At 37.1% G+C, this 19416-nt stretch overlaps 1 protein-coding gene across 1 annotated transcript in view; it reads left to right on the top strand.

Moving 5' to 3' along the window:
* The window catches only part of arid2 (AT rich interactive domain 2 (ARID, RFX-like)), a 172181-nt gene that overhangs the window by 62913 nt on the left and 89852 nt on the right, over positions 1 to 19416 (top strand). Inside the window, exon 4 of the mRNA XM_039760879.1 lies at positions 12802 to 12935. Within this exon, the coding sequence (XP_039616813.1) occupies positions 12802 to 12935 (134 nt within the window). The remainder of the gene's footprint in view (positions 1 to 12801; positions 12936 to 19416) is intronic.

Below are 19416 nucleotides of genomic sequence, written 5' to 3'. Positions count from 1 at the left end.
ATTTAAATGATTTTAGCAAATGGCTGCAATATAACAGAGTGAAAAATTGAAGGGGGTCTGAATACTTTCCATACCCACTGTAAATATATATTTTTTTAGTTTTTAAGCACAAATATAGTTAATTAAACCATAGAATGCACAGTGTAATAGTAAACTAAATGTAAAAACATTGAATAACACTGAGAAAACCTTGAACAACAAAGAAAACTAACACTGCAATAGTTTGTGCTATAGTGCTAGGAACCGCTCACAAAAAACACTTTATTTTTTTTTTATATAAATGACTTTTAAGCACAGGGAAAAAATGAACATTTGAAAAGTCCATAATTTAATAAACCACCAAGAAAAGTAATATTGCCACAATGCACACTATGAACCGATCGCTGTAAACAGAACTGAAAACAAAAACAAGCCTTTTCTACCTTATGCATCCAGCCTTCCCTCTCTCGCTTGCTCGCTCACTCTCTCTCTGTCTTTAGTGTGTGCGTGTGTGTGCCTCTGTCTTGCGCGCCTGTGTGTGTGTGTGTGCGCGCCTCGGTCTCCCGCCCTGTGTGTGTGCGCTCCTCGGTCTCCCGCCCTGTGTGTGCGCTCCTCGGTCTCCCGCCCTGTGTGTGTGCGCGCCTCGGTCTCCCGCCCTGTGTGTGTGCGCGCCTCGGTCTCCCGCCCTGTGTGTGTGCGCGCCTCGGTCTCCCGCCCTGTGTGTGTGTGTGTGCTTGCCTTTGTCTCACACGCCTGTGTGTGTGTGTCGCGCTCTCTCTCTCGCTGCACAGGAAATGTACAGGGAGAGACTGAACATGTACAGACCTAAAGGGAAACTGGCTTGTTCGTATACCGAGTGTTTGTTCATGAACCAAGGCAAAAGTTTGGCGAACTTTTTGGTCGTAAACCGAGTTGTACGTGTACCGAGGTGTTTGTGAACCGAGGTTCCACTGTATATGTTACTTATATAAAAGCCACATCAAATATTGATTACCTTGATTTATTTACTTATCTTCCTACAGCGTAAAGTCACAACTAGACTGCAGAGCTTCCTGTATCTGATTGACTTCAGCTGCAGTCCACTGGGATCTTTTCCTAGATAAGTACAGAAAAGATCCTAGCCATGCCACGAGAGAGACTTTCCGAGACTAAGGTCATAAAGTTTATGGAGCCGTTTCTGGACAATGGTAGAACCATAATAGTTGCGTAAAGTGCGACAGGAGCTTCCACCTGCAGCCAAAGTCACTTCAGTACAGAAGTACTTTGCCAGCATGCTTGTGTATATCAAACATATGAAGCTCTGCAGTCTACTTGTGACTTAACACTGTAAGAAGATAAGTAAATAAATCAAGGTAAATAATATTCAGTCTGGCTTTTATATAAGTAACATATAAATGTTTTTATATAAATAACTGTCATTCAACACGAAACAAAATGGCTTATACAGCCAAAGTATTACAAATTATCGTGCAAAGTCCAGTTTGTAATTTATTTTTTGTGATGGCCTTTATACAAAAAGCAGGAAGATATAGTGCCATCTTTACCCCTGGTGCAGCTGTGTTTTTCTTATATGTGAATGGACGTTTCTTGCGGGGTGGGCTTCTGTTCTCTTTCTCCGATGTAGAACCCTCATCATCATCTGAGTTCACCTCTGTTATAGCACATCTTTATTTGCAAACAGCAGTGTCAGATCGGGGGAGCGTGAATGTGACTGAGAGAATAAAACTGAATTTAAAAAAAAAAAATGCTAACCTTTACAGGTACCATACATTTACACTGCCTGTTACAGACTCAAATTAAATATATGTTTTTATTGTATAATAGTAACAATAAGAGCAGCTCACTCCTCAAAACATTTATTTTGGGACTCTGCAAGGCTCGAACCCACAACCTCTTGATTATGAGTCAGCAGTTCTTAGTATTACCAAAGCTGTCGTGACAACAAGGTACACTAACCAGATTTCTTTTTCTTCTGTTATAGTCTTGAATAAAAGCACACTTGTTCTGTTATTTGTACCTTTTGTGAAAGTGCTTATTTTATATTTGGACTTAAGTTTTCACACATTATACACATGTCAAAATTATGTTATTACTAAAACTTGAAAAAAGTTTGTGTTAAATATTTTTTGCATTTCCTGTCATCCTACATTTACATAGATCTTTGTAGACATGGAACACACATGAAATGCATGTTTTCCAAATAGCAATATATTATTTACCCTATACAGCTCCAGGTACCTCTCTCCTAGATAAACGAGGCTTGATCTGAGAGAGCTTTTTGCCCTTCCTGCAGTGGTGGGGGGATGGGATAGCAGGCTGCTTGTGCTTATCGATACATTTACAAAGCAAAAGACGCTGATGAAGAGGTGCAAATGGTTTTAAGTTGGGCGGGGATTACAAGTTTTTTCATAGGCTTTGGTAATTCTAGTGTTAATCAGAAAGAAAGCAGAATAGGGCAAATTTTGTGCTACCTTTTCAACCTATAATACACTTACGAATCCCAGGAAAAATCGAATTAGGTTTCTCAGACACATTAAATGCAATTTTCAGTCAGTTTTATATATATATAGGTACTAGCAAAATACCCGCGCTTCGCAGCGGAGAAGTAGTGTGTTAAATAAGTTATGAAAAAGAAAAGCAAACATTTTAAAAATAACGTAAGATGATTGTTAATGTAATTGTTTTGTCATTGATATGAGTGTTGTTGTCATATCTATCTATTTATATATATATAGATATATATAGATATAGATAGATATATACTATAGATATATAAATATAGATATATATATATAAATATAGATATAGCAAAATACCTGCGATTGGCAGCGGAGAAGTAAAAAGAAAAGGAAACATTTTAATAATAACGTAACATGATTGACAATGTAATTGTTTTGTCATTGTCATGAGTGTTGCTGGCATATATATATGTGTATATATATATATATACACACACAGACACATATATATAATATTATATATATATATATATATATATATATATATATATATATATATATATATATATATATATATATATATATATATATATATATATATATATATATATATATATATATATATATATATATATATATATATATATATATATATATATATATATATATATATATATATATATATATATATATATATATATATATATATATATATATATATATAAATCTACATATATATATTAGGTGGGACTCGATTAAAAAATTAATCCAATTAATTAGAGGCTGTGTAAGAATTAATCTTGATTAATCGTATGTAATCGACACGTAAATTTGCCCCAAATCGCAAATGTTTTTTTTAATTTAAAAGTGTTTTAGTGGGCGACAGAATCAAATAATAGACATGTACATGAATATTGTAAACTGAAGCTGTTTTAATTTCTGAAAAAAACCTTTAAACTGCATTTGAATTCAAAACAGAAACAAAAATATCATCCCTGGTTAAAATTGGGCAGACTTAAAAATAAAGTGGTAGTTTAAGTACTTTAAGTAGATTTTCAGAATAGTATTGTCTTTAAATAATAATAACCAAAATTTCAACATAAAGTGCAGTTTTTCTTCTTAAAAAATAAGTCAGAAACATAAAAGGTAATTTGACCAACTTAATCTTTAAACTCTGAGTAACATTAGCCAAAATTATTTTGTACATTAGGCTAAAACAGTGTGATCATTGAACATTTTGTAATTAGATGTATTTAGAATTACTAACGGTCACGGAAGTCCAATGATCCCCAGTAAGAGCCACAAAGTCCGCTTTCTGTAATGCATCTAATTTTGCTTGCTTTTCAGTGTGCACAAAACCATGCTTTTATCAAGGCTTCGCGGAAGTCGAAATGATCAGTCGTAGGAACGCGCTTTATTCCGACTCTAACATTTTTGTAGCTGTGATGTGTGCATCAGTGTAATGGATGTACCAGGAAATCATGCATTGACAAAAGTTCCCGCTTGCTTGGAATTGAAAGTGTGATTAAATGTGTTATTTTTAACGCTATGGAGTACATGCATCGAAGCTTCTCAGCTGTGCTTGTGCTAATAAAGGGAAACATTTTAAAAATAACGTAACATGATTCTGCTAACCTAATATTTTTTCATACGCCCCAAACCAAGGAGATCGAAGGTAAAATGAATCGGTAGCGCATACATACTCAGTGCATCCCTCTCGAATCGAACCTCGAATGTCGGCGTTAGAGGCGAAGACTCTACAATTAGCCACAGCGTGTGGCTTGTCTATGCGAAGTATGTATTGTAGATCGGGTATATATATACATTTATATATATACCGCGTATCGCAGTGGAGAAGTAGAAGTTATGAAAAGAAAAGGGAACATTTTAAAAATAACGTAACATGATTGTCAATATACAGTAATTGTTTTGTGAGTGTTATTGAATGTTGCTGTCATCAAGGATTTGATTATCATTATTTGTTTCAATCAGGTCGTATTTGTATGTGTTGTGTTCAAGTTACATTCCGTGTTTGTCAATCGCTGTAAAGATAAGAGGTTTCATTCATCGATTAGTTTCTTACTGCATCAATAAACAGCTCGCCTTCCTCTTTATCTGAGATGTGACAAACTGCATGCACAGGTTTTTTTTTCTTCCTTTAGCGGACATTCACTTTTTCCACCGTGTGCTTTGTTTCCGCAGTAGCTGCACTTATGAATATGATTCTATGTATCAGACGCTTCATATTTTTTTGCTGCCTTCTCAATTGTGTAATTCGGTTTTGTTCAGCACTCTTTGGAACTGTTGCTTTTGTCTGTGCACTGCGCCAGTTCACGGAGCCGCTTGGTGTTCTTGCATCGAAGGTTCCCAGCTGTGCTGGTGCCATCTCGTAATGTCAGCTAAGACCCGCACTTAAAAGTTTCTCTCGCAGTTTCAATGAGTTTGTGCCAAACACCACCCTGACCATCTCATCTTCCTCTGCATAAGCACAGTCCTTCACACCTGAATATTTACCGGCAGTGTTTGTATTGGATTGCCGCTGATGGACGGCCTTATATGGGCAGGCACTAAATTACAAACGCTAGTGGCAGCCTGTCTATGAACTTAATTTAATATAAACTTACGGTTCACGCCGTGCTTTGTTTCCGCAGTAGCTGTACTTATGAATATGCTTGTATGCATCATTTGCTTCATAATGTTTTTCTGCCTTCTCAATTGTGAAATGGCGTTTTGTGCTCATCGCTGTTTGGAGTTCTTCCTTGTTCTCTACGTGCTTACTTAGGAGGCGTGATGATGTCACACTAAACTCCCCCCCGCCATCTCCAACTCAACTCCATTACATTATATGTAGAAAAATAGTTTCCAGTTATGACCCTTACGCGTAGAATTTCGAAATGAAACCTGCCCAACTTTTGTAAGTAAGCTGTAAGGAATAAGCCTGCCAAATTTCAGCCTTCTACCTACACGGGAAGTTGGAGAATTAGTGATGAGTCAGTGAGTGAGTGAGTCAGTGAGTGAGTGAGGGCTTTGCCTTTTATTAGTATAGATATAGATATAGATATATAGATCTAGATATAGATATAGAGATATACAGTAATCCCTCCTCGATCGCGGGGGTTGCATTCCAGACCCCCCCGCGATAGGTGAAAATCCGCGAAGTAGAAACCATACGTTTGTGTGGTTAATTTTATATATTTTAAGCCCTTATAAACTCTTCCACCCGGTTAACATTATTAGAGCCCTCTAGACATGAAATAACACCCTTTAGTCAAACGTTTAAACTGTGCTCCATGACAAGACAGAGATGACAGTTCTTTCTCACAATTAAAAGAAAGCAAACATATCTTATCTTCAAAGGGCGCGTCATAAAGGAGCGTCAGGAGCAGAGAATGTCTGAGAGAGCTCGGAAAGAAAAAGCAAACAATCAAAAATCAATACATGCTTTTAAGTATACAGAAGCACCGCGATAAAGCGGCATTTTGTAGAGGAGCGTCCGTGTCCTCTGTGCAAACAGCCCCTTTGCTCACACCCCCTCCGTCAGGCAGAGAGAGCGAGAAAGATAGAGAGAAGCAAACAAGCACAACCCCGGATCATATCTTATAGCATTGAGGAGTTTTAGTTAATATGCAATACATGCTCTGATTGGGTAGCTTCTAAGCCATCCGCCAATAGCGTCCCTTGTATGAAATCAACTGGGCAATCAAACTGAGGAAGCATGTAACCTAAATTAAAAGACCCATTGTCCGCAGAAAGCGGCGAACCAGTGAAAAATCTGTGATATATGTTTAGATGTGCTTACATTTAAAATCAGCGATAGAGTGAAACCCGAAAGTCAAAGCTTATATAGCGAGGATTACTGTATATATATATATAGATAGAGATAGAGATATAGATATATATAGATATATATATATATATATATATATATATATATATATATATATACACATACGGACAAAATTGTTATATACCCTTCAGTCAATGAAAGAAAAACTCACGTGGACAAAATGGTCAGTCAATGAAAGAAAATAACTTTCAATCTGACAAAAGTAATAATAAATAAAAATTCTATGAAATTTAACCAATGAAAGTCAGACATTGATTTTCAACCATGCTTCAACAGAATTATTTAAAAAATATATATATATATATATATATATATATATATATAGGTGTATATATATATAGGTATATATATATATATATATATATATATATATATATATATATATAGAGGTGTATATATATATATATATATATATATATATAGGTATGTAAAAGAATTTGAAATTAAAGCACAATAAGTATTACAAATTAATAAAGTATCTATCTATCTATCTATCTACCTATCTACCTACCTACCTACCTACCTACTGTAGTTAATCAGATGAAAGCCACTTTGTCCTAACTCTAAGCCTGGAAGTTCACTATGTCAGTTGAGTTCTACACATGAGCAGTAGTGTTCTAGTCTATGACTTGAACCTTATTATTATTTCTTTACAGAAAAATGATGTAAGGCAGGAAAGCAGAATACATCCCAGGATGGAGCACAACTCAACACATGGACCACTCATTTACATACCCTTTCACAGGGTCAATCACTGTTTAATCCTTAAGTCTATCTTTTAGGGCGTTTCGGGAAAATCCACAATTCTACAGTATACCTTGCTGGGTTGACTAGTGTAAAATCCATTTGAAAGAAACAATTTAAAGTATTGATAACTTTAGCCGAGCTGAAGAAATGGCACCATTTAGTGATATTAGCATTTCATTCAGTTGGATGTCATAGGTTGCATTGGGTAAATAAAGATAAAATTATTTTTGTGTGCGTCTTCATCTTAGGCTTAAAACAACAAAATGTGAATAATTTCAAAGATGGTATTCTTTTCTGTACTCACTGTATGTGTAATTATATTAGTGTGTTTTGTTTTTTTTAGTGATGCTGAAAACCTTGTTGTTCTGATACATCCAAGGAAAATCATGATTTTTATAGTTTGTGGGCGCCCTTCTACATTTATAATTAAAACAGATTTGGTTTTGAATAGAGTTACATCTTTCCTGAGTTTTATGGCTCTTTGCCATCTCTGACTATGTGATAAATAATGTGAAGGTATTGCTAAAATTCAGCATTAAATAAATGATTGCGTGCTTTGCAAAGAAATAAAATAAAAAGCTAATTGTTAATAGTATTTTTCTTTCTGTCTGTCCATCCAGTTTCTAACCTGCTTAGTCCAGTTTTCCATCACATGGTCACTAGAATCATTCCCAGCAACATCTGGTGTAATTCAGGGACCTTTACAAAACACCCTCTGTATGTCAAGTGCATTGTTCTAATCGCTGTATTCCATAAAACAGTAATTGGTGTGTTTTTTTGTATGGTTAAGAATAGTTCTTTTTCACATAGCAACCTGCAACCTAAAAAGGCAGTCTGTAGACCTTGCTTTTTAGCATATCAAAGGGCATTTGTGTCTGGTAAGATTACTTTGTTTTAAATCCAGCAGTACTTGTGTTTTTGAGTTTTTACAAAGCAGTACTTATTTTTTTTTTCTTCAATATATGCTCCTACATGAAAGTCTGAAGCAACAGGATCATCATATTCTGAAAAAGCATGAAATGAGATGCTTTTTATTATTAAACTCTAGCAGTGCATTGTATTTACCCCACAGTATAGATTATAATTCAAACAACCCATCATTGTCAAATAAAGATGTTGAAGAAAAAAGTTATTTGAAAATTAACTGCATCCTTGTTGGTTCTAATGGAGCTCATCAAAATTAATACAGTATAAAGAGCTGAACAAGTCAGATCTTGGGAAAAAAAAAATCCTTTTTATAAATGAGGTATGACACTAATTAAGTAAACGTACCATTTCCTGTACAAATGCATTTGCAAGCAAACAAACTACCATGGATCTAAATATTCAGTGGTGAGATACTAATGTGCCACTCTCCAGAAAATTAAAACAACGTATGTAAATGAAACATAACTAAAAGACCTAAAGCCCTTTACTGATGGCCCTGCATGAGAATTGTACTTCACTTGAACTCCTCTGGAAGCTTCATTCCCAATGATGAATTTCCTTTGCTATCTGTGCATATTAAAAGATATAATGTTACTTTGCTGTCAGTGAGCTGTTTCACTAACCTTGTACTCCTTTATTAGTTAGAGGCTGATCCACCAATTTTCTGTGAACCACCCAGTCTCACTGATATTGCACAGGTGGTGAACCAGCTAAGGATACAGAAGGCTGCAGGGATCTGTGGTGTCTGGGGTGAACTTTTCCAGGCTTATGAATTCACTCGTGATTTTTCTGTCCATACAGTAAAGGTTTTGTTGACCAGCACATTCCAACTTCAGGTGTTTGAATTAAATCTTGATATACTGTACAAGAAGCCCAAAGAAATGCGGCAGCACATCATAACGGATGTCAGACTTCTTTGCAACTTGGAATCTGGCTTAGTGTGTGCTGCTGTTTAATAGTTGCTGTATACATACAGGTGCTGGTCATAAAATTAGAATATCATGACAAAGTTGATTTATTTCAGTAATTCCATTCAAAAAGTGAAACTTGAATATTAGATTCATTCATTCATTACACACAGACTGATGTATTTCAGATGTTTTATTTCTTTTAATTTTGATGATTATAACTGACAACTAATGAAAGTCCTAAATTCAGTATCTCGGAAAATGAGAATATTCTGAAAAGGTTCAATATTGAAGACACCTGGTGCCACACTCTAATCAGCTAATTAACTCAAAACACCTGAAAAAGCCTTTAAGTGGTCTCTCAGTCTAGTTCTGTAGGCTACACAATCATGGGGAAGACTGCTGACTTGACAGTTGTCCAAAAGACGACCATTGACACCTTGCACAAGGAGGGCAAGACGCAAAAGGTCACTGCTAAAGAGGCTGGCTGTTCACAGAGCTCTGTGTCCAAGCACATTAATAGAGAGGCGAAGGAAAGGAAAAGATGTGGTAGAAAAAAGTGTACAAACAATAGGGATAACCGCACCCTGGAGAGGATTGTGAAACAAAACCCATTTAAATCTGTGGGGGAGATTCGCAAAGAGTGGACTGCAGCTGGAGTCAGTGCTTCAAGAACCACCATGCACAGACGTATGCAATACATGGATTTCAGCTGTCGCATTCCTTGTGTCAAGCCACTCTTAAACAAGAGACAGCGTCAGAAGCTTCTCGCCTGGGCTAATGACAAAAAGGACTGGACTGCTGCTGAGTGGTCCAAAGTTATGTTCTCTGATGAAAGTAAATTTTGCATTTCCTCCAGACTCTAGGACCTTGATTTCCAAAGGAAGAGAGGAGAGGCACAGAATCCACGTTGCTTGAGGTCCAGTTTTTAAGTTTCCACAGTCAGTGATGGTTTGGGGTGTCATGTCATCTGCTGGTGTTGGTCCATTGTGTTTTCTGAGGTCCAAGGTCAACACAGCTGTCTACCAGGAAGTTTTAGAGCACTTCATGCTTCCTGCTGCTGATGAACTTTATGGGGATGAAGATTTCATTTTCCAACAGGACCTGACACCTGCACACAGTGCCAAAGCTACCAGTGCCTGGTTTAAGGACCATGCTATCCCTGTACTTGATTGGCCAGCAAACTTGCCTGACCTTAACCCCATAGAAAATCTATGGGATATTGTGAAGAGGAAGATGCAATACGCCCGACCCAATAATTCAGAAGAGCTGAAGGCCACTATCAGAGCAACATGGGCTCTCATAACACCTGAGCAGTGCCACAGACTGATCGACTCCATGCCACACCACACTGCTGCAGTAATCCAGGCCAAAGGAGCCCCAACTAAATATTGAGTGCTGTACATGCTCATACTTTTCATGTTCATACCTTTCAGTTGGCCAACATTTCTAAAAATCCTTTTTTTGCATTGGTATTAATTGATATTCTAATTTTCCGAGATACTGAATTTGGGACTTTTCATTAGTTGTCATAATTATAATCATCAAAATTAAAAGAAGTAAACATTTGAAATACATCAGTCTGTGTGTAATGAATGAATCTAATATACAAGTTTCACTTTTTGAATGGAATTACTGAAATAAATCAACTTTGTCATGATATTCTAATTTTATGACCAGCACCTGTACTGTATCTTGGGCTCAGCCAGAATTGTAGCTAACATGCCGTTATTAATGAATGGTCTGAAATTCTGTAAGGGATTATCTGTATCTAATACTTCTCTCTTGAGCCCCGGAGATCCAGTGAACAGCAGCTTTGAAAGCTACTGAGCCTATTCAAACCAATATTATCACCTTGGTATGCTTCACTAACACTTGGACGAGAATCTACCACGCTGTCACTATCGGCTCCTGAAGAACTCTCACTGTTATCACACAGTAAATCTATTTTCATCTATTTACGCGTCCGTATTCAGCTTGCTCTGTCACCGCAAATGCTGTGTGAACACCCGCCCTCCATCACCAGCTGCCATTCACTGGATCAATATATGTGGGCAGCTTGTGGGGGGATGTCTTTCTGTTTCAGAGTTACAAGGGTTAAAGACTAATTGAAAAATATTAAAAAACGCAAAACTATAAAAATATTTTTAGTAAATTTAATTTAGTCTTTCCAGATACTTTAATAATTTTGTGTAGTTTTATTTTTATTGTTAACTATAATAACCTTGGTAAGTACTTCCCAAAATCCCCCACTCTCTTTAAGATGCAGAGCTCCAAATCTAAGCAGTGGTTACCTGTGCATGCATAGATCTTCCTTTTTTTGTGTCTTTAAATCAGAAAAGTGTGAGTCATTTATTAGGTAATTGTGCTGATTGTGCCCAAAATGGGGAAACATATATGTGTCTAATCTCTGGTTGTTTTGTCTATTCAGCATTGTTTTGGACGAGGAATACCACTACCATGAAACAAAAGCGCGTACAGTGCTACTTGGTTACCTGAATCACCTTGGTTTTATTTTGGCTCTTGATGCCTAATTTAGCAACATTAAGAAATTAAATTTGGAAAGATAAAATTAGGAGGTTCATAAACTGACCAAAGTAGGGCATGTGTACAGTAGAGAGAAGTTCTAGGATACAGTTGTATTATTACTGCCACCCATTCTTCCAACTCACCCAGCTCTGCAGCTAGTAACATTGTGATCCAAAGGAAAAGTATTACATTTTAAATAACTCTTTCACAGTTTTTTTTATTTATTTTTTTTTTGTTAAAATGCTTCCCTGTGTGTCATTGACTATGTACTTGACAGCCTAAGTAAAAATTGTAGAAGATATAGAGCTAAGTAAAGTTAGATAGAATTTCCTAGAGTTGGATATCTGATATAGCAAGATAAAAGAGAGCATGGATACATAGTCCCTTGCTTTTGTAATTATTTTTTAACCCTGGTAATTTCTCTTTTGTCTTGGGAAATGTCACAAAAATTTCTAATTACTGCAAAATCATGCTGTATTACATAACGATTTTTGTAGATAAATATGTGAGTCTTAGTAGTTTTAATGATTTTAGTATGATTTTATTATTTTTTAATGGGTCATAGTGGCAGTGCAGGAGAAGAACTTGGATGTGGAAAAATTAGAGTGTTGAGTGTGTAGAGTAACAAAGAAGGACAGAATAAGAAATTACATAATCAGAAGTGCAACAAAATAGAAGAGATGTCCTAAAGTACAAGGACGTAGTGGTAAGGACATTGATGAGGAGAGAAAATGAATATGTTGGGAAAAGAGTGAATGAAATAGAAATACAAGGGAAGAGAAAGCAGGGGAGGCTAAGTGGAAATAGGCGGATAAAGTAAAGGTGATCTCAAGGACGAGCCTCTGACTGGGGAAGGGGTCGCAGGACCGAGCTGTATAGAGGGGGTGGATCAGGCATATCAACTCAACACAGAAGTGGAAGGAGGTGAAAAGGAAGAGCAACAAAAAAAAATCTCTTTAATGTCATAGGCCTGACTATTGTAAAACTCTTGAAAGACCAGTTTAAATTAAAAACAACATCTCAAACACAGAATTGTAGAAAATAAAAATTTTAGAAAGTGGTGATATTCTCTCGGTGTTTGCTCAACTGATACTGATTTTATTTAAACTTTATTTTATGTTGCACTTTTCACTATAGATTTATTCATTCCTTTGAGTAATTTGTGCTAATGCAAAATAGCAAAATTCTGGTCACAAGAGAGGAGATACAAATAAATACTTGTGCCAGTGTGCTATAAATGTTTAAGAAAATTAAACTGTTTGTGGTCTCAAAGTCCTTGCAGACAAGTCTTTGGTAGGTATTGGCAATGGTAATCAACACATGTTTAAAATTTGTAGTTAGTTATTGCAGTTCCAGTTGTGATGAGTTATTTACATATTTTTTATTTTTGTGCATGTCCTCACAGATATTTAGAAAAGTACGAAAAGGTCCATCACTTTGGTGAGGATGATGAGGAGGTACAGCCTGGCAATCCAAAACCATCTCTCCCAGTAGGCGCAATTCCATCATCTTACAATTACCAGCAACACATTGTATCAGGTAAGTATGAAAAATAGGTAGCAGGTGGGAAGGTTCCTTTTTCATAGACACATCCAGCCATATATATTTTTTTATTATAAATATACCCTTTCTGTTGGAGGACTGAGAGCTACATTATCTATATAAGACCGTCTTATTCTTGCCTAAGTGGTGAAGGTGTATAGTTCATTGGACTTTATTATAAATTTTAAAAATGTTCAACCAAATGTAAAAAAGAAAGACCTTCCTAAATATGTACTCAAAAATGTAATAAATTCAGTGATTCTTCAATATTTTCTTAAGTGATTCTTCAGTTCATTAATTCTTCAATGTTAGAAATAATTTTCCTAACTTTAGAACAAAGTCTCACATATCCGTCTTACACAGTGAAAATATTCATTATTTAAATCTACCTTTTCTTTAAATACTCTCAACATGGTGATGGTAAAACTTCTTACATGCATATCGTCCATAGTAGCATTCATTTTCTTGTTGCAGTGAAATACATATCCACAGTTTTGCTATGCAGTTACCTATACCCAAGCCTTATGTATGTACAGGTATTTATAATTTTTCTCCTGGTTTCTATAGGCTACACATATCTTAACATTTAAATTGTATACATGATCAGCAGGACTGAGTTAGTTAACTCTAGAGACGTTTAATGTTTTTGCTTTGGAGTTTATACAGGGGTGGGTAAAAGTAGGTTTATGGTGGTCGTATGGAAAAAGACATGAAGGTTATGATAATTACAATAGCTTTATTAACTTTTTGCGTACTCAAAACTGTAAACCAACTTTTGTCCACCCCTATATCACCTATCTGTTTAAACATAGGTAATAGGTGTCCATTTCAGCTTGGAAGTGAAGGCTGTCTTAACTGCTGAAGAGCATTTCACAACAAGGAAATAGAATTATTGGTTATACCCACTAAGTTGTGTTTTTTTGTTTTTTGGGATATTTGACAAGAAACTGTTCACTCTTCTGTTACATCCACCTTTATATATCCCGCGAATGAAAGTATCCAAAGGGGGCGGTTTCAAGTCTTTTCTTTGCCTATTTTTGATTTGGGATAAGCTCCTCTGTATTTTGGTAGCCTGTCAGGGCTCTTTACAGTGTGATGCACTCCCAACTTCTTTTTTAACAATGAAACAAATATGATCTTAAGCATCTAGAGTTCTTAAACTCCTTTTTAAAGCTCTCTTAGATTCTGTCAAAAAATGCAGAGTGAACTATAAATTTACTTCACTTTGTGAATCATTCTTTTCCTCCAGCTTCTTTGTTTTGGCATAGCAGCATTGTATTTTTTTTTTTGTTTTCTGCTTGTAGTAACAGTGCTTGGTGTTACTCGTGGTTTCTTGAATGGCTGGATGAGTGTTGTGAATTGTACCGAAAGTCAGAATATTTGGAATTGCCAAATAATGATTATAAAGTAACAAAAGTTATGTCACAGAAATGCTTTACATGCAAGTTAGTCTTAAATGAACAACAAAAATAGTAATATTTACATAAATACGCAGCTGGAGAATGGCTAAATTTAATTCTGTTTAAGGTTATTCTGCAAATATTATCAAGCAGTTGAATGAAGGCAAAAAAGGATACTGATCAAGTAGGTCAGATTTGGCATCGACAGGAACCTGCAAAATTGATGAATAAACTGACATAGCTAAATGAAGAAAATTTGATTTCATATTTAGACTGAATAATATGTTTATTCTCCAGAATACATTCTTTCCCTTTTATCACCCCAAGTTCTGTAACAATAGCACTTTAGCTGTTGTTTTTTAGTGTTTTTTTTAAAGCCTATTACAGAAAACAGCTAGGCACAATCCACAGCCAGTCACGCAGGGCCAGTTGATCGCTGCTAAACAAAAATAGCCTGATTTCTAGTGTTAGGCTTTCCAAAGGTTTTCAGAGTAGGATTTCATGTAAAAGGTGTCCGTTTTGATAGGGTCTGATATTAACATATCAAAACATTCACAAACTTAAATTTTTATCTTTGTTTGGTGCAGGACTTTGGTATTTTCCCATTCACCAAAACAAAACTGTAAACTTTCGAAAGGTACATGTGTGCTGGGTACAAGTTTTAGCAGCACTGGAGAATGTCACCTGTCAAATTGAATACATTTTGTAAATTAAAAATGAGATGATTTTTAATCATCTTTATAATATTTTCGATCTTAAACTTTGGATGCTATGCTTTTTGGTTTAGGGAGCTATAGCACCCTTAGTAGCCCAATCTGTGTGCTTTCAAATCACCTTCCATTGATTGATTGGATAACATGAGAAGCTGCTGTGAAGTAACAGTATGATGCAAAATACTCGTGAACACATTCATGGTGTTCTTGCTCCTGCTCTGTTCAATGCTTGCATGGACTGGGTATTGGGCAGGGTAATGGGGTCCATTGGATGTGGGACATCTGTTGGTGTTGAAAGATTCACTGATCTTGACTTTGCTAATGATGATGTGATCATTACATAGTCAATGGAGGCTCTGATCAGGGCTCTTGAGATACTGAACATGGAATCTTGAGTGTCTGGGCTTGCAAGTGTCCTGAATAAAAACGAAGATCCTAGCCTTTAATTACCTCTTCGGCATAGCCATCAGCTTACCTCGGCACACTTTATATATCTCTGGTGACTTTTCCTATGAAGATAGTAAATGGATTTTGAGAGCATAGGATATCATTAACATAGCTGGAAATGGGTGTGCTGTGCTCCCCATATATCTGCACAAGGACAAAGGTCCAAGTCTTGAGTCCTGGTGCTTTCTGTTTGGCTATATGGTTGAGAGACAAGAACGCTATCCAGTGACATATTGACTTCTGGCTTTTAATCCATCCATCATTGTTGGAACATCACAGTGCTTTGAGTAGATGGTGGTGGAAAAGGGTACCGGAAAAGGAAACAGAAGAGAGAGTAATGGTTAGTACCAGTGCATGTTCTCCAACCTGAATTGACATTGATCACTATATTGTGGCAAAGGCGCTATTAACACAGACTGACAGCAGAGGCATGTATAAAAATGAAGAAAAATATTTTATTTTTGTCTTCAGCCGTGGGCCACATCTTCCCTATGTCCTACAGGCCCTACACAGTCTCCAAAACACACCAAAAGAAAAACACACTCTTTCTCCTCCATTCCTCCCAGGTAGCTTTGTCCTCCTCCTCCCGACTCTGGCGCTTCGAGTAGTGGCTGCAGGCTCTTATAGCCCCCCCGGAAGTGCTTCAAGTGATAATTAACCTAATTCAGGCTGCACTTCCTGGTGTGGCTGAATTCCAGCCCACACAGGCTCATTAAGCCGTGTAGCTTCTCCCGGTGGTTGCCAAGGAGCCCAACAGGGCTGAGCCCTGAAATCCCACGCCTGTGGCCCTGATATAACCCAGGAGGGCTGCCACCACACGTTCCGGAGGACGTAGCGTGCCTTCCGTGACAGCTACTCCAGACCCAGTGTCAAAAAGGTGTCCCGGCCGTCCGCCATAATATACAATGGCAGTAATGTATTCTAAATAAATAAAGATTTCCAATTGTCACTTCAAAAGTTTTTAAAAGAAACATAAAGAAACCCCTGCAAAAATTCCATTTCAGTGTTGGGAAAATGAGTGGGTGAGTGAATTGGAAGATTTGGTATTATGACACTGTCTGCATTACAAAAATTATTACAACAATGAGCATTACATACATACTATATGAAGTACAACTGTACAACAGTTTATATATTAAGTTACTATACCATAAAAAATGACCATCAAATATTTGGAAATTGAAGTGTGGTCATTAGCACATTCCAGAATGCTGATGAATAGAATGGAGTTTATTTTTTTTCAGATGTTTTTTTTTTTCTCTATTTTTTTTCACCCATATCCCAGAAACACTATTTTGTAACCTGCTTATTCATCATAGCGTGGAGAGAAGCCAGCATTTACTGTATTTCTGCAGCATTGGTATTGTAACATTCTTGGACCGGGTTGGTACATTTAAATTTTGCAGTTTTAACTTGGTTCCGTCTGAGTGAGTGTCGCCTGTTGTGGATTGATGTTTATACTGTTCTTTGGTTCTAGATAGTGCCTTACTTCTTTAAACAAGTAAACTAGTCTTATTTAAAATTAGAATTGGTCTGGCTTCTTGTAGCCACTAGAAATCGGATAAATGGATTTTAAAATTATCAATGAACTGTAATGCACACTAGCCCAGGCTTGCTGTGGCTGCACTTCAAACTGGCTGCAAGCTCGGATGGAGTTGCAAAGAGAACCTGAAGGCATCTTTATGTCTGCAACACCTGAAATAATAAAAGAGACTGAGAAAATGAAAGCGGGGTACATTTAACACTCCCGTAATCTGCTATTTGCACTACGATCGCAAGCGCCTAAGTACCTCAGTTACACTTTACTAAAGAAGCCGGAGAGAGCGATGTGCTGTGACACGAGAGTAAAAACAAGGTGAAAAGGTCTACTATCTGTTGTAATGGCAAATGTTTGATCACTGCCAAACAAGATGTCTATGACTATAGGTTGCCATGGAACATAAAGGCACAGTGGCATTTTGTGCTTTACAGAGAGCTGGCTTTAAACATCTGCATCTGACGCTGTTTTAATGCTGGACAGATTTCATCTTATTTGAACAGATGGAGATTTAGTGTGGTGTGGAAAAAAGACAGGAGGGAGAATGGGCATCTATATGAATGAGGAATGGTGTTAAAGGTGGCATTTTACAGTTAAATCTACAGTTTGTAAGTCAGAATTTGAAATTCTGGCTGTCAGAATTCTTCCACATTATTTGCTCAGGGAGATGATGTATTATCCTTATTAATGTTTATATTCTGCCCTCCACAAATGGGGACTCAGCAATTGAAATGACTCAGTCTGTCACCAACATTTTAATGATGACTCACTCTAACCCTGTAGTTATAATATGTGGTGACTTCAACCTTGTGATTTTGGAACATACAATGACAAATTTCTAGCAGTTTGTGACCAATTCCACGTGAGGAAATAAACTGGATCTGCTGTATTCAAATATTAAAGATGCCTTTTAAGTGCAATCTATTTCCTCCTTAAGGCAAATCTGACCACAACCCAATTCATCTTATTCCCAGCAAGAAGCCCGTTGTTAGAGAGCAACCTGTTACCACCAGAATAGTGAGGAAGTGGAGACTGGAGGCTGAAATAGCTCCGGATGACAACTTTCAAACGACACACTTGGAAATGATGTGTGAGGCAAATGTAGACCATTTTGAGGGAGTCTGTCACTGCTTCACAGACTGCATTACCTTTTGTGTGTACCCACAAAGACAGAGTGTTGCTCTCCACACAATAGACCCTCGATTATTAATGAGCTCAAAGGTCTAATGAATGAGAAAAGGAGAGCATTCAAATCTGGTAACAAAGAGACTTTGAAGGGCATACAGCGTGTGCTGAAGGGAAAACTGAGTGAAGGTGTAGAAGCTTACAAAGCTAAAATTGAAAATTAACTCACTCAGAATAACATGAAGGATGTCTGAGATGGACTTCCTGGACTCATGCAATTCAGGGCTCATGTGCTGGAAGGGGATGTGGACAAAGCTAATGCCCTAAAGAAGCTTTTTTAATAGATTTACCCTCCCACTGCCACCTTCTTCCAATGACCAGTCTCCAACTCCTAACATGTCAGCTGGAATGGCCAGTGACATGTCCACCTCTGACCATCATTGTGGACTGTCCATAACTGAAGACCAAGTAAGGAGACAACTGAGGAAGATACACACAAGAAAAGCTATGGGACTAGATGGAGTCAGTCCTCGAGTTCTTAAGGCCTGTGCTGACTAGCTTTGTGGTGTTCTTATGGACCAGTTCAATCTCTCCGTAAGACTTCAGAAAGTACCACTTTGGCAAACATCCTGCATTGTTATCATTTCAAAGAGCAAAGAAGGGTAGGCACCTCTTCACCTAATAACTACAGACCAGTGGCACTTGCGTCTTATATCATGCACACCTTTGAGGGACTGGTCCTGGATTATATGAACCCTCTTATGTTAGACCACCTGGACCCCACTACCGTTTTCCTATCAGACAAAGATTGGAGTGGAGGATAAATACAATTTTTGATCTGCTCTACAAGGTTTATTCTTACCTGGACAAAGCTGGCAGCACTGTGTGAATTATGTTTTTTATTTCTCCAACACCTTCAGTACCATCCAGCCTTCTCTGTTAAGGGGTAAACTCAGAGATATGGAAGTGGATGGGCCTATGGTGTCCTGGATGATAGACTATCTGTTGAGCAGTCTGCAGTTTGTGAGACTCAAGGACTGTATTTCTGATATGGATGTGAGCAACACTGGAGCTCCACAAGGAAAAGTCCTATCTCCTTTTCACTTTACTCTGTATACCTCATACTATAAATAGAACAACAGGTCACGTCACTTGCACAAATTCTTAGATGATTCTGCACTTGTAGGGGTGTATTGATAAAGATGATGAGGCATAGTATACGACTCGGGTGGAAAAGCTTGTTTGGCTTAAAGAGA

The sequence above is a fragment of the Polypterus senegalus genome, chromosome 8, assembly GCF_016835505.1.
Source record: "Polypterus senegalus isolate Bchr_013 chromosome 8, ASM1683550v1, whole genome shotgun sequence".
NCBI lineage: Eukaryota > Metazoa > Chordata > Cladistia > Polypteriformes > Polypteridae > Polypterus > Polypterus senegalus.
This window is presented reverse-complemented; position numbering and strand designations above follow the sequence as displayed.